Source organism: Schistocerca americana, chromosome 8 (genome assembly GCF_021461395.2).
Source record: "Schistocerca americana isolate TAMUIC-IGC-003095 chromosome 8, iqSchAmer2.1, whole genome shotgun sequence".
In the NCBI taxonomy this organism is placed as follows: Eukaryota; Metazoa; Arthropoda; class Insecta; order Orthoptera; family Acrididae; genus Schistocerca; species Schistocerca americana.
In genome coordinates, this window is record NC_060126.1 from 161,605,860 (window position 1) to 161,623,014 (window position 17,155).

The window sequence follows — 17,155 nt, forward strand, 5'->3', positions numbered from 1 at the left end:
GGGGCGCAAAACTGCACGACCGTTGAGTGCTGCATCCGGGAAAGTGTGTCAAAAGAACTAGTTCTTGGGCCTGTCATGTATAAGGCCGACTCATCTAGGACAGATCGCTTGCAGTTGGTGCTGTACGCAGTGACAGGGTGGTCTTCGCCCTCCTCCACGGCCGACTAGAGAGTGGCTATGACGAACTTGATGCCTGGAACGTCAAGTCTCGGCGCCTTTTGAACGCGACCAAACCGTGTCTACCGTTATCTCCCGCCGACGACTTGCAGCGGACCTCCAACGTATCAGCATCGTTTGGATGACAGTTCCTTGGGGCGACAAGGCACGTTGTCTAGGAGTCACGTTGGACTAGTGTCTATCGTGGTGACAATGCAACGCAGATATCAGGAAACCGCTTATAGAAGACCAACCACTCCGTTCCCTGCACTCAGTCTAACCTACACAGTGCTTTAACACCTCGGCGTGATACTACGTAATTCTCTGTATTCGGATACTTCGAGATGATATGGAGTAAAGCCTCTGAAAAGCAAGTGAACGGGCTCGAAGATCTACAGAATCGAAAAATAGTGATACAGATATCGTCCACCAACTCGCTGGCGTTCAATATCTTCGTGACCGCTCCCGAGAGACTGCGCTATCATTCTGCAGGGAAACGCATGACCATCAAAATCAGCATCAAGGCGCTCAGACAAATATTATACCTTAGACGCCTACAAGATGGTCGAACCTGGTGCTTGGCAACGCTGAATTGCACCTGTAGTGTTTCGCTTCTTCAGCTTAGAGCTTCTCGTAGTACTGAATGTCTGCTTCTGAAATTAATTTATCTTCTAACCCCGCCGATGCAATTGAGATGGACTTGTTTGCCGATGCAATCTTTATTATGCCGGAATCGAAACGTAGCAACATATACTGAATTTTTATTTATTAATACGTAGCGTTTCGTCTGCAAAATAGACTTATTATTTTCAGAAAGAAATAAAAAATTCTTCCATTCAGTACTTTGCAATATATATAACATCATATAAGTTCTGACATTAATTCCATCTCATCAGTCTTCTTCTCTTTCTTCTGACGTGACACCGTATTGTCACGCTGCGAGGATTTAGTCGGTGGTGTGTTGCGTTAGTCCTACCTTGGACGACCACACACCCATAGCCCATGCAGCTACCTAATATCGTGGTGCTACTTCGATCACCGCAGTACCCTGAAGAGATACGAGTGTACCAAAACACTCATGACGTACACAGATAGATAAAAATCCCCACACATTTTCATATTCTTGGTTACTAAATCGCTGTATGTTTTAACACTCGCAACCATAATAAGTCTGCTAGGCAGACATACGGCTACGCATCACTCTACTACCGGATATGTAACACCACACACCACACGATAGGAAAAAAAAAACTTGATCACAAAGAATACAATCCAAAAGTAAAGGGTAATAAGCAAAATGCAAGCCTTAAACTAGATCGATAAACAGGTATGAAGAAAATTGACATCAAAGATCCGTTGTCGATTCCGACATCAGTCCATCACCGCGGCCTTGCTACTGACATACACTGACGAGCCAAAACATTACGACCACTGCCCACCACGAGGTTGGATGCCGCCTGGTGGCCGTCTCCACAAACGCCGAGGTGAACGTGAGCTCGGAACGTGCAGCGCGCCACGGACGCAAGCTATTGGGAGCAGTATTTTGCTATAGGAGACATTCTCCTGCGCTTACATCGGATCTGTAGTGGTAATCGAAGATACCCTGACGACTGCGAACCACCTACATCCCTCCAACCTTGATGTCTTCCCCGACGACTATGTCGTCTTTCGGCAGTATAACTGTCCGTGTATCGGAACCATACCGTACTATAGTGGTTTGAGGAACATTATGGTCAACTAAAGTTGATGTCTCGGCGATCAAATTCGACTGACGTACACTACTGGCTATTAAAATTGCTACACCAAGAAGAAATGCAGATGACAAACGGGTAATCATTGGACAAATATATTATACTAGAACAGACATTTGATTACATTTTCACGCAATTTGGGTACATAGATCCTGAGAAATAAAGACCCGGAACAACCACCTCTAGCCGTAATACGGCCTTGATACGCCTTGAGTCAAACAGAGCTAGGATGGCGTGTACAGGTACACCTGCCCATGCAGCCTCAACACGATACCACAGTTCATCAAGAGTAGTGCCTGGCGTATTGTGACGAGCCAGTTGCTCGGCCACCATTGACCCGACGTTTTCAATTAGTGAGAGATCTGGAGAATGTGCTGGCCAGAGCAGGAGTCGAACCTTTTTTTGTATCCAGAAAGGCCAGTACAACACCTGCAACATGCGGTCGTGCATTAGCCTGCTGAAATGTAGGGTTACGCAGGGATCGAATGAAGGGTAGAGCCACGGGTGTAACACATCTGAAATGTAATGCCCACTGTTCAAAGTGCCGTCAATGCGAACAAGAGGTGACCGAGACGTGTAACCAATGGCACCCCATACCATCACACCGGGTGATACGCCAGTATGGCGATGACGAATACACGCTTCCAATGTGCGTTCACTGCGATGTCACCAAACACGGATGCCACCATCATGATGCTATAAATGATGTTTTGCCATTCATGCACCCAGGTTCGTCGTTGGGTACACCATCGCAGGCATTCCTGTCTGTGATGCAGCGTCAAGGGTAACCGCAGCCATGGTCTCCGAGCTGATAGCCCATGCTGCTGCAAACGTCGTCGTTCGTGCAGATGGTTGTTGTCTTGGAAAGTCCCCATCTGTTGACTCAGGGATCGAGATGTGGCTGCACGATCCGCTGTTTCAGCCATGCGGATAAGATGCCTGTCATCTCGCTGGATCTCGACCAAAGCGAGCATCAGTGTCGCGATACGATAAGCCGCAATCGCGAGAGGCTAAAATCCGACCTTTATCAAAGTCGGATACGTGATGGTACGCATTGCTCCTCCTTACACGAGGCATCACAACAACGTTTCACCAGGCAACGCCGGTCAACTGCTGTTTGTGTATGAGAAATCGGTTGGAAACTTTCCTCGTGTCAGCACGTTGTAGGTGTCGCCACCGGCGCCAACCTTGTGTGAATGCTCTGAAAAGCGAATCATTTGCATATCACAGCATCTCCTTCCTGTCGGTTGAATGTCGCGTCTGTAGCACGTCATCTTCGTGGTGTAGCAATTTTAATGGCCAGTAGTGTAAATGTTATGGAACCGATCTAGGTCACTGTCTGGCACGACCATCGCTTTGGCAAAGCAGCCGCCCGTTATTTAAGCGAATTACATGACCTGCGCGTAGACATCTTATACCACATGCCTCCGAAAACTACCAACAAACCGTCGCATCCCTTATACTTAGTGTCAATGACTTATTTCGTTCCAAAGACGGACAGACAAGCTATAAAACTGGTGGGTATGATGTTTTGGCTAATCAGTGTATTTGTCACGTCCGCCACGAGAGTACGATAGCTCTCCCAAGACCTTTTCATCCAGACGAAAGATTTGTAATGAAGAAGAGTCTATTGCTATTCTATTATCATGTTTTAAACCTGATTATGGCACGCTGTACACTCATTGTCACTGGAATGGCAGTAGGAGAACTGGAAATTGATAACTTGTTTCGGCCTTCGCATTTACTTTGTCTTGGCTTTCCTGGGTGACCTCTGAAAAATGCTAAAGTTGTCGTTTACATGAGTGCTCTCTCATCTTTACCCCTTCCACTATATCCTTCAGCGGATCTGCATCGTCGGCATAGCAGTTCCCTAGGGCGATACTGCACGTTATCTCGGAATCTCGGCATCATGTTTGGCAAGCATCTAATGCGGCGACATCGCTTCGAGGAAATCAGGAGAAAGGTACTCTGTACCAGATTTCTCTCTGTGTTACATACATTCGTAAGCAGTCATCTGTCTACTTGTTTGAAGCATCTCCGTGTGGAGTGGGTCAAATGACTCTGAGCACTATGGGACTTAACTTCCGAGGTCATCAGTCCCCTAGACTTACAATTACTTAAACCTAACTAACCTAAGGATATCACACACGTCCATGTCCGAGGCAGGATTCGAATCTGCGACGGTAGAGGTCGCGCGATTCCAGACTGTAGCGCCTAGAACCGCTCGGCCACCCAGCAGGCCCCTTGTGGAGTGATACTGGCGTTGATTGGTATGATGTTCTCCATTGGTATGGTCACTATACGTCGAATAAGTTGAGGAGATATCCAGATCAACAACCGCTGAACTAATTATCATATATCGGTTTATTGATTGTCGACGGCTCCGAAAACCACACATCTCTCTCGTCGCGCAAAGCAACCACCCCCGAGTCCTTGCATAAATGCCCCAACTATAGTCTCTCAATATGCAATCGATGGTGTTTCGCCCTGGTGCATCCGTTTTCCTCGAGGGCGGAATGAAACGAGAAAGGGCGATGGGGGTCGTTGGAACAGAATAGAGCCGTTGTGGAGGGGACTCTGAGGGCAAGTTTTGTGTTTCTGTATTAAGGACTGCTCTTTCAGTGGCTAACAGACAAAAATGATCAAAAATTGAATTTCCTAGCACTCAAACAATAATACGAGGCGGATAGTCCAATATCACTTATTAAAATGATATTTAAAGTACAGTAGAGTTTAGAAATGAGACGAGAACATCATATGGACGAGGGTCGTTCAATAGGTGATAGCCCTCAGTTTTTTAAAAAGCCATTAATACACATACAGAAACGTTCTTTTTGATGCTTCACATTTGACGTTTGATCTGTTGGGCGGTGAAGTTTCGAACCGTTCTGGCAGATGGCAGATACGTAGTACAGCGTCAAAATGGCGCCTACATACGGCTCAAGTTACAAGCAGCGTGCTGTTATTGAATTCTTGTGTTCAGAAAAGCAAACCATGGTCAACATCCATACACGTTTGTGTGCAGTGTATAGCAATGCTGTAGTTGACAGGAGTACAGTTGGGCGATGGGTAAAGAAAGTTATAGGCTCAGAAAATCCAGAAACAGAGCTCCATGATCAGAACGAAAAATGGTTCAAATGGCTCTGAGCACTATGGGACTCAACTGCTGAGGTCATTAGTCCCCTAGAACTTAGAACTAGTTAAACCTAACTAACCTAAGGACATCACAAACATCCATGCCCGAGGCAGGATTCTAACCTGCGACCGTAGCGGTCTTGCAGTTCCAGACTGCAGCGCCTTTAACCGCACGGCCACTTCGGCCGGCCATGATCAGAACGCTTAGGACGTCCTGTCACAGTGACTTTTCCAGACATGCTGAATGGTGCCGATGCCAATATTCGTGCCGGTTGGCGCATCAAAACTCGACAATTGGCTCTATAGTTGTCGGTCAGCATTGGAAGTGTATCTGAAATCAACACTCTCGGTAATTCAAAGAGGTGTGATACGTGATTCCTTAATCCTACCACACTTACACACCATATCTTAAATACCATACGAGAGGAAGCATGATTGAATCATGGTTGGTAGCCACAATTTATAATTAAGACAGTTTATTGACATTACCCCTGTTAAAAAAAAAACTACAAATTGTGTACGAGCCACAAAATAAAGCTTTGCAAATATACAGTTAGAAACCCAACGTACTCAATACTTTAACAAACAGTCACAAATTAAGAAAAAAGAGTTACTAAGAAACGTGAGAACTTCGAACTCCCATATAGGACTTCCCTCAAAATAGATATAATGAAAACAATGACAGGTAAAGGGTGACTTAATAACACTTGAAAACTAGTGCCAAGCTAAGATACCATTACATAATATGATAAAACCATTCCAATAGAAAAAACTACAACAGAAACACTGATCTTAAAAAAAATTAATGTTCACCTGCACAGACGTGTCAAGTAAAAATTACTAGAAAAAACTGCAGAAGGAACTCAGCAGCTGCTATGCAGTTTAAGGTTTAACCAGCTGCCAGTCCCTAATATTTAAGGAAACAAGTTCATATACAAACAGGTTACATACAATGTATATATCTACCAGCTTAACCTGCCTTGACGGAAAGGAAGATAAATACTAAACTTTGGAAGGCGATATGTGAACAACTCTGGTAGTGGCCAGGTTCTTAAACACTGCCAGGCCTAGATCTCGGATGACATCTCACTCCTCGCCAAGGCGCTGGCACAACCAAAAGTTTCTGCCCCAATCACAAAGACATTCCAGTAACTCTGAAACATAGAAACACTCGGCAGAACCTTTGACTCACTTACACATGGAGAACTGTATTAATAGAGTGCAGGTTTTAAAAACGGCAACATAAAATCATTTGATTGCAAGAGACTAGTAAGCCTGAGAAAATTTTCAAATAACGGTCACCATTTAATTAGGCCAACTGAACTCTTCCACAGCGTGTTAAGGTTCGACTATGAAAGTCTCACCACAATAATAAAGTTTAAAATCTCTGAATGCTTGTCGGCGAACAAACAATAGCGTCGACTTACTCCATATCAGGTACACAATACGAGGGAGCGGGTTCCACAGCTTCATCGCTTCCCTTCAAACTTTGTTCCCAGCAAAGTCACAGAACTTGTATCTCATAGCTGCCCATGTTGGCAAAACGCCCAACCAATTTCACGTCACATCGTGTAACGGTCACCACTCTTGTTCGGCAGCCGTTGACACTCGTCTTACCGCAAATGTCACGAGAACTCCAGTTATCTGTCGAAGGCTAACAACGAACTCGTTTCGCCTGCCAAGCCGCAAGATAAGACACGAAAAAAGCAAAGATAGCTTATCTCAGCCACAATCGATCTCAACGATACTTCAACAAAATAAGACTGGCGCCAGCTCGCCACGGCTCAAGGTGCTCACGATGGGTTCCACGAATGCTTACAGCGTTTACCAAGATTCAGAGGAAGGCCATTTCATCTGAATTGTTGGAGCTTGAAGAATCTCTACGGGAAACACACTTTGAAGATGACAAGTGTCAGTCAAGCAGTGAAAGCATGGCTGCGCATACAGGACAAGAGCTTTTACCAGGAGGGAATAAATGCTATTCCACAAGGTTAGCGTACGGCCATTCAAAGTGATGGAGACTACGTAGGAAAATAGGACAAGTACAAGACATGTTGATGTATATTTTCACCAAATTCTGAATATTAATAGTAAATATGTACTGAGAAAAAATATGGGGCATTATTTATTGAACAACCCTCGTGTATACGGTGTTGAGCGAAAAGATTGTGATCACGGCCCACCGCATGACGAATGCCTTCTGGTGGCAAAGCGGTAAAGAAATTGTATGAGCAGAGCAGAGAGGAATTTGGATCATTCTAGCGGCGATAGGGGCTTAAATTCAGAAATTCTCTGACATAATCGGCTTTCTACATCTACATCTACATTTATACTCCACAAGCCACCCAACGGTGTGTGGCGGAGGGCACTTTACGTGCCACTGTCATTACCTCCCTTTCCTGTTCCACTCGCGTATGGTTCGCGGGAAGAACGACTGCCGGAAAGCCTCCGTGCGTGCTCGGATCTCTCTAATTTTACATTCGTCATCTCCTCGGGAGGTATAAGTAGGAGGAAGCAATATATTCGATATCTCATCCAGAAATGCACTCTCTAGAAACCTGGACAGCAAGCTACACCGCGTTGCAGAGCGCCTCTCTTGAAGAGTCTGCCACTTGAGTTCCCTAAACATCTCCGTAACGCTATCACGCTTACCAAATAACCCTGTGACGAAACGCGCCACTCTTCTTTGGATTTTCTCCTCTATCAACCCTACCTGTTACGGATCGCACACTGATGAGCAATACACAAGTATAGGCCGAACGAGTGTTTTGTGAGCCACCTCCTTTGTTGATGGACTACATTTTCTAAGGACTCTCCCAATGAATCTAAACTTGGCACCCGCCTTACCAACAATTAATTTTATATGATCATTCCACTTCAAATCGTTCCGTACGCATACTCCCATATATTTTACAGAAGTAACTGCTACTAGTGTTTGTTTCGCTATCATATAATCACACAATAAAGGATCTTTCTTTCTATGTATTCGCAATATATTACATTTGTCTCTGTTAAGGGTCAGTTGCCACTCCCTGCACCAAGTGCCTATCCGCTGCAGATCTTCCTGCGTTTCGCTGCAATTTTCTAATGCTGCAACTTCTCTGTATACTGCAGCATCTTCCGCGAAAAGCCGCATGGAACTTCCGACACTATCTACTAGGTCATTTATATATATTGTGAAAAGCAATGGTCCCATAACACTCTGTAGACGTCTCTCCATTGATAACAACATGCTGTGTTCTGTTTGCTAAAAACTCTTCAATCCAGCCACACAGCTGGTCTGATATTCCGTAGGCTCTTACTTTGTTTATCAGGCGACAGTGCGGAACTGTATCGAACGCCTTCCGGAAGTCAAGGAAAATGGCATCTACCTGGGAGCCTGTATCTAATATTTTCTGGGTCTCATGAACAAGTAAAGCGAGTTGGGTCTCACACGACTGCTGTTTCCGGAATCCATGTTGATTCCTACAGAGTAGATTCTGGGTTTCTAGAAATGACATGATACGCGAGCAAAAAACATGTTCTAAAATTCTACAACAGATCGATGTCAGAGATGTAGGCCTATAGTTTTGCGCATCTGATCGACGACCCTTCCTGAAAACTGGGACTACCTGTCCTCTTTTCCAATCATTTGTAACCTTCCGTTCCTCTGTTAGAAGGGGGGCAAGTTCTTTCACGTACTATATGTAGAATCAAATTGGTATCCCGTCAGGTCCAGTGGACTTTCCTCTGTTGAGTGATTTCAGTTTCTTTTCTATTCCTTGGACACTTATATCGATGTCAGCCATTTTTTCGTTTGTGCGATGATTTAGAGAAGAAACTGCAGTGCGGTCTTCGTCTGTGAAACAGCTTTGGAAAAAGGTGTTTAGTATTTCAGCTTTACGCGTGTCATCCTCTGTTTCAATGCCATCATCATCACGGAGTGTCTGGATACGGTGTTTCTATCCACTTGCTGATTTAACGTAAGACCAGAACTTCCTACTATTTTCTGTGAAGTCGGTACATAGAATTTTACTTTCGAATTCACTGAACGCTTCACGCATAGCCCTCCTTACGTTAACTTTGACTTCGTTTAGCTTCCGTTTGTCTGTTTTGGCTGCGTTTAAACTTGGAGTGAAGCTCTCTTTGCTTTCGCAGTAGTTTCCTAACTTTGTTGTCGAACCACGGTGGGTTTTTCCCGTCCCTCACAGTTTTAGCCGGCACGTACCTGTCTAAAACGCATTTTACGATTGCCTTGAATTTTTCCATAAACACTCAACGTTGTCAGTGTCGGAACAGAAATTTTCGTTTTGATCCGTTAGGTAGTCTGAAATCTGCCTCTTATTACTCTTGCTAAACAGATAAACCTTCCTCCCTTTTTTATATTCCTATTTACTTCCATATTCAGGGATGCTGCAACCCCCTTATGATCAAAGGCTACATTGATATGGCTTGTCACCTGGTAATGTGCATCTCGGAAACAGCAACGCTGATCGGCTGTTCTCGTGCTATTGTCGTGAGTGGTCGAAGGACCGTTGAAACACAACTAGACGACAAGGTGTTAGACGCACACACACATCATCACTGAAGATCGATGTCGAAGGCTTGCCTCCTCTGTAAAGCGCGATAGGCGGCAGTGAGTGGTAGGTCTGGAGATAGAATAGAATGTAGAGAAAGGCTGTACCAGAGCACAGCGCTCTGCTCATTTTTTTCAACATCGGTCTCTGCAACAGATGATCCGCAACTGTTCCCATGTTCACCAAACGATATTGTCAGTTACAATCGCAGTGAGCACGGACCATCGAAACAGGACGGTCTATTACTAGAACAGCGTCACCTCATCGAATGAATTACATTTCTTCTTATACCAGGTGGACGATCGCGTCGAAATACGCCGTTATCAAGCTGAATAGCATCTCGAGACATGCACCGCACAGTATGAAGTACCTGGAAGAAAACGATTTATTGACATAGTCATCACGAAATGGCTCTGAGCACTATGGGACTTAACATCTTAGGTCATCAGTCCCCTAGAACTTAGAACTACTTATACCTAACTAACCTAAGGACATCACACACATCCATGCCCGAGGCAGGATTCGATCCTGCGACCGTAGCAGCCCCGCGGTTCCGGACTGCAGCGCTAGAACCGCACGGCCACCGCGGCCGGCATAGTCATCACGGTTTCAGAAAATATCGTTCTTGTGAATCGCAACTATCTCTTTATACTCATGAAGTAATAAGTGCTATCGACAGGGGATGTCAAATTGATCGCATATTTTTAGACTTCCAGAAGGCTTTCGTCATCGTTCCTCACAAGCTTTTTCTAACCAAACTGCGTGCCTAGGGAGTATCGCCTCAGATGTGCAACTGGATTCGCGATTTCCTGTCAGAAAGGTCACAGTTCGTAGTAATGGAGTAAAACAGAAGTAACATCCGGAGTTCCCCAATGAAGTGTTATAGGCACTCTATTGTTCCTGATCTATATTAACGACATAGGAGACAATCTGAGTAGCCATCTTAGATTGTTTGCAGATTATGCTGCCATTTAACGTCTTGCAAAGTGATCAGATGATCAAAACGATTTGCAAAATGATTTAGACAAGATATCTGTATGGTGCGAAAAGTGGCAATTGACCCTAAATGAAGAAATGTGTGAAGTTATTCACGTGAGTACTAAAAGAAATCAGCTAAATTTCGATTACGCGATAAGTCACAAAAATCTGAAGGCTGCAAATTCAACTAAATACTTAGGGATTACAATTACAAATAACATAAATAGGAACGATCCCATAGATAATATTGTGGATAGAGCAAACCAAGGACAGCGATTGATTGGCAGAACACTTAGAAGGTGCAACAGATCTACTAAAGAGACTGCTTACACCACGCTTTACCGCCCTATTCTGAAGTATTGCTGTGCTGTGTTATGGGATCCGCATCAGGTGGGACTGACGGATGACACCGAAAAAGTACAAAGAAGGGCAGCTCGTTTCGTATTATCGCGAAATAGGGGAGATAGTGTCATGGACATGATACGTGAATTGGAGTGGCAATCACTAAAACAAAGGCCTTTTTCGTTGCGACGGAATCTTATCACGAAATTTCAGTCACCAGTTTTCTCCACCAATTGCGAAAACATTGTGTTGGCACCCACCTACATAGGGAGATATGACCATTACGATAAAATAAGAGAAATCAGGGCTCGCACGGAAAAATTTATGTGCTCGTTTTTCCCACATGCCGCTCGAGAGTGGAACGGTAGAGAGAGAGCTTGAAGATGGTTCATTGAACCCTTTGCCAGGCACTTTATTGTGAATAGCAGAGTAATCACGTAGATGTAGATGTACCAGTGACCTAGGACTGTGGTGGGAGCAGCATTACGCAATGAGAGTTATTCACTCGCACTTCCATCAGGTCTGTGGTTGTAATCGGAGGCAGTAAAAAAGCTGTGGATTACGTGATCGTTATCGTTGACCCGTCTGCATCGCGTAAAGTTTGATGTGTCTCGCAATGACGATGGTACTTACCATCGAGGTAACCGTCCGTGTCACAAGGCAAGAACCGAGCTACAGCGGTTGGTGTAGAATAAATTCGCCCTATCTTGTGTGTCGAACTTATTACGCGGTTGGTCATAATGTTCTGGTTTTTATTGTAAGAGGAACTATGATTACTGCTTGCCATTTTGCGTTATGCAATTTACCAAGCGAATCGGTTACTAGTAGCACAGTATTTGGCAGTGCACTTACTGTCCGCCGTGTTGACAGGTACGTGAATCCCGCGTCGATGGTGTCGCGGTGCGGCAGCACGCCGGGCACGTCTGCAGCGAACGGACGGGGCGCCGGGGGCGGCGCTGGAGGCGCTGCTGGGGGCGGTGCTGGCGGCGGAGGCGGGCTGCAGTACGCGGCGTCGACGCGCGCCCGCAAGGGCAAGGACGACCGGCGCATGCGGCGCACCAACGCGCTGCTCTACTCCATCGCGCTCATCTTCTGCGTCAGCTGGCTGCCGCTCAACATCTTCAACCTCGTCGTGAGTACCACTGCCGCCTCACCTCTCACCCGCTGGCGTCTATACTCATCCCCCGGGTTTTCCCAGCGTCGCTGATTAGGTGTGTGTCCTTCCAGGTGTTGAGCCGAGCTGTCCATTCCATCTTTCTGTACGATATTTTGGCAACCGACCCAGTCGTCTTCTTCAGATGCAGTGATGCGCATTATAATGTGTAATACATTGGACGGCGTAGCCAAGGGAGGGAGTCGAGCTCGACTCCAAGTTGCAGCAAAAGAGTAACAAAACCTCACAAAGACGAGTGCGTGGGTAGTAAAATTTCGTACAGAAAAATACTGTACAAAAAATGAACAACTCGGCTCAGTACTCGAAAGGATAGATATTATTAGACCTAAAATATGGGAGGATGGATGGTTAAACGTCGTTTGATTACAGTCGAGTACAAGCTTGAACTCGAAAAGGCAACCTTTGTGTCAAATATGTCTCCTGTTACCCTGTCCCTTCTTCCAGAATAGTTCACAATCACATTCACGGAAAGTGTTATACCATGAAGAAGAAGATTTAAAAAAAGTTATTGAGAACATATTCTAACCATTTAAAATACTTGTATAAGGGTGAAAAATTTGTAATGAAAAGGTACCTTAACTATTTACAGTAATTCTTTATAAACAATAGTTTGCATTTTGTTATCGGGGGTATATATGTACAATTTTTTCGAATTTCCTGCTCGAGAGCAATCTATGTATAATTGAGTGTGAGAGAAGCAGGAGCCTTTGAGGTTGATGTCACAATATTTTAAAGTTTGTCATTGGACTTTGTTAATATTAAAACTGTAGGCAAATTTGATTGAAAATTGCAGTCTTGAAGATTGGAATGGCAGTTCAGTAGAGATAATTGGTATTCTGTGGACAAATAAATAGTGGGTAGCCTTTATATTCCAGTCATAAGTCCAGCTTCGATGATGTTATTCGATAGCTACTTGACGATCATCCTTGTTCCATTTCATAGTTTTGGTACGTTCATATTTCTGGATAGTATGATCGGAGATCCAATTTTGATTCGAGGGCAGCGTAACGGCATTCCTTGTACTTGCAAAGAGTTTAGAAATTCTGTAGTGCAGTTCACACTTTCTTCAACGTTTACCATCGTGTCGATCGATTTATATATTCTGTCATCACAGGGAATTTTCTTTCCACTATTAAAGCTGATGTCGTCTACAATATTGTTTGTAGTTGCCAAAACTAGCCACTCAAATAGCCAGTTCGGAGTAGTATACTTGTGAACATGGTTTGGAACAAATTTGGTCAATGAGTTCGTTTTCAGCAGCTGCTACGTTACTGAAATGACTGTTGAGTTTAATGAGGCCGATGTTCTGGGCAGTAGGATATGTATCTTCGCCTGTTTGTAAATACTGTTGAGCAAAATGTGTTGTTATTTCGCCTTTCGATAGTTCACCTTACATATTTTTTGTTAGTCGCAGTTTTTGTATGCGTGGCCAGAGATGTGACTTTTTAAAGCACGTATTAGTCTCGTCTGCTGGTGATGTCTTGGAAATAACTGGAAGTGTTTGTCGAAAATCTTCTGAGAGTGTGAGTAGAACTCCTTACACCATATCAGAGTATCCTCCCAAGTATTGTAATATTCTGTCCATGTCTTCGAGGGATTTTTTATGTGCCATGGTGCATTCATCGTAGACGATAATTTTAGTTTGTTTTACAGGTTCACTCCGTCCAGATGGTCTTCAGATTATCAGGAATTGTTCCTCGGCTATATTGAACGGTAGTTGTAAGGCGGAATGAGCAGTTCATCCTCCTTCTATAAGTCTGACTGCAATGTCGTATGACGCCAGTACACGAGCGATGTGTTGTTTAGCATGTACTTCCGCCATCAGCAGGTATCTTAGAAACATTTTAGCGGTGCCGCCTGTTGCGTCCAAGTAAATAATTCCGCCATTGTTATTGTCGATTCGGCCCATGATAACGTTGTAAATTTCCTTTTGATTGTCATTGAGGAATGGTTTGTTGTGAGCAATGTACTGAAGTTGTTCGTTGATTGTGTAGCTTTTTCCCTTTCTAATTTCGAATTTTAGCATACTGATAGCATCTTTTCGTGGTGTTTGTGTCCCAAGTTGTACTAAGTTCTGCTTCGTCAAGGTGAATAATTTTTCATTACGATGTCGTCGTTGAACTCGATGGCCAGTTCAGGATGACAGTGTGTCATCACTCATACTCTCTTTGAAGGAATCCGTAGCTCTTTTGGATTCGATAGCTTACATGTTGTTAGAATCATGGCGAACAAGTCTCACATTTGTTCAGCTGAGGCTGTGAGTAAAGGTTCCTGTAGCGTCAGCTCCCACTGCTTGTCATTTTCCAGTAGTCATAAACGCTGGCATGCTTATCTGTACGTCTGGAATAGGTATCAGTCAACGGTCTTGAGGTCTGTGATACTTGTTCGTCCCCGTATTTCGTGTAGCACATCCAGAGATAGAAACATTCGGGGTTGTTCTGATGTACGAGGTCTACTCGGCCTAGTGCGGCAGTTTTCATGACACGTGGATGACCTAATGGAATTCATTGTTTTCGTCATTGAAAGATTTTCCTTGTTGTGTTCCACGTATAACAGTTAGGGACGTCGACATTTAGTAATATTTTCCCGACTGGATCCGTCTGGCACAGTTCTTAAAAAGCTATTAATGTTGTGTTGGTTCGCTTGCAGCTTTTTTTGTCTTGTCGTTTGTGAAGTAAACTCTCTGTCCATTCTCCAACTGTACTGTTAGAGTCCGCAGCTCGTGGTCGTGCAGTAGTGTTCTCGCTTCCCACGCCCGGGTTCCCGGGTTCGATTCCCGGCGGGGTCAGGGATTTTCTCTGCCTCGTGATGACTGGGTGTTGTGTGATGTCCTTAGTTTAGTTAGGTTTAAGTAGTTCTAAGTTCTAGGGGACTGATGACCATAGATGTTAAGTCCCATAGTGCTCAGAGCCATTTGTACTGTTAGATGTTGCACAGTTGGTTCTCGTTCGTGTATGGGAAAACCGAAATTCCGCCACGCTGCTTCGTTACTCTTGATGTGTCTTCCCATTTGGTACATGAGGATGTCGTTGTTCCTGTTTCTTTGCGCGCTCTCTTTGGCTATTTGAAATACTGCCATGTAACTGCCTTTGTTTATATGCTTACAGACGTGATGGATTGCAATATTCTACGTTTATGTGTGTTTGGAACATTTTGAAAAGTAGTGTGTTATGTGATACTATACGTTCATCATCTATCTCCATTTCTTCGCTACCAGGTGCTCCTATTTTTGCTGTGGAACCAACTTTTTGGGCGATCGCCTCCTGTATTTGGGACAGTACTCAGTTCCGCTTTGTTAGTAGTTCAAGCGCAGTTTGAGTTTCTTTTTGTACATTTTCAATCTCTCACACGCGGTCAATTGGTGTTTCATCGCCAGCATGGTCCGTGATTCATGTTTTTCGCTAATATGTGGTACTGTTATGGATCTCGTTGAGGACTGGGAAATTCAGCTTGGACGAATTTTGTCGATATCCTTTGGATGAATTCTGTGGTGTAGCCATATGAGATTGTGTGTGTGAGGCAGTCTTCGTTTTCGTCGTTCGATTGTGTACATCCAGCGTCTAACGTACCAAATATGTGGTATTTTGTGATTACTTCAAAAATCTCATTTCTTTTTGTCGGAGAACTCGGGCCATTATGTCGTGTGGATGCATGTGGGCTTGTCCCTATCTAGTTATTCTTTGACGTCTAGCCACGACGAGTTGCGTGTGAATGTTATGCAGTCAGGTAATCAATATTTTCTTATGTAGATCATGGCTACTTGAGTGTATTTATGCATGTGTCTCGGACTTCCTACGTGTTATGAGGGTAAGATTACCAATGTTCATAGGTCGTCAATGTTTCCACTATGGAATGTGGATGTATTCTTCAGTGCGTAGTTTCTTCTGAATCAGTCTTACGTAAAGCAACAGTTTCGCTTCTGTTTCTGCATACATATCTACCGGGATTGGAGGCAGTAAACGGCGAGTCCTGAGAATGTCACTGTATGTTTCGCGATAAGCATAGATCTCCTTGGAATTGACATTTTTGTTTGTTGCTATGACTGTTTCCAGTTGGATTTGTTTCACATTACAATGATACCCGTCTCCTCCGTGCAGGAATATTAATGGATACATCACATGAACGGTGCGTCTCTGCAATGCGTTGTAGTCCTCCTCTTTCTCGTTGTACAACGGTTTTACCAGCTTTCTGTGCCTAGTATTATGTGAACTACACTGGTTTTTATGAATGCTTCAAACTCTAGCACATCGTTTCAAATGTTTCGGCAGCTAACCAGTAGGATTTTAGTACTCTCATCTGTTAGGATAATTTATTAGGGTATTACACTGATACTTCTAGCTCTGCAACAGCATTCGTTACCTGGACTGGGTGGTAGTCAACTAATCCAAAAAGCTGTGTGCAGTATCGTTGTATCTGTGTGTCGGCCTCTAGCGTGTAGTGCATTCCTGACCCAATTATTTCCCTAAGGCGCAAGTAGTAGGCCGCAACCTTTTGGTGTCTGACTACTTCTGGCATGGTACGCTGCACGTTTCGCAACAGTTGAAGTGAGCCCCACTGGCTCAGTTTCAGTTTCAGTGGAACACAGCTCCTCGAATTTGTTGATTACGAGGATTGGTGTAAGACGTTTTCCCCTTGTCCCTGTCCCCCTGTGCAGTGGGCGCGATCCTATCGACGACCTACACTACATTATGGTTCTTGGTGTTGGACGGATTCGTTGTGAATTATGGGAACTTTGTCGTCTATCTGATAGCAACAAATAGAGTGAGACTCATCCCGAAACACTACATAACGCCACTCGATCATCTACTTATCTGGGTTCCAATATAACACACTATTATCTGCAGTGTACTGTCGGCGACAAACGAAGCACGGCAGCTCGAAACCTGATTCTGATGAGTAGCCTGTTCCTGACTGTACGTGGTGACACAATGTCCGGATTTCAGCTGTTATCATACACCTTTCGTCAAAGCCAGTCAAGAATCCTACAATCTTCTCATGATGTAATCTTTTAAGAAACCTTCTGGCAACTCTTTTCGCCACGCCGTTGCACTGAATCCATCTCG

At 44.3% G+C, this 17,155-nt stretch overlaps 1 protein-coding gene across 1 annotated transcript in view; it reads left to right on the forward strand.

Moving 5' to 3' along the window:
• Positions 1-17,155, forward strand: part of LOC124545652 (neuropeptide F receptor-like) — a 116,183-nt gene that overhangs the window by 65,683 nt on the left and 33,345 nt on the right. Inside the window, exon 4 of the mRNA XM_047124598.1 lies at positions 11,789-12,050. Coding sequence (XP_046980554.1) covers positions 11,789-12,050 — 262 coding nt within the window. The remainder of the gene's footprint in view (positions 1-11,788; positions 12,051-17,155) is intronic.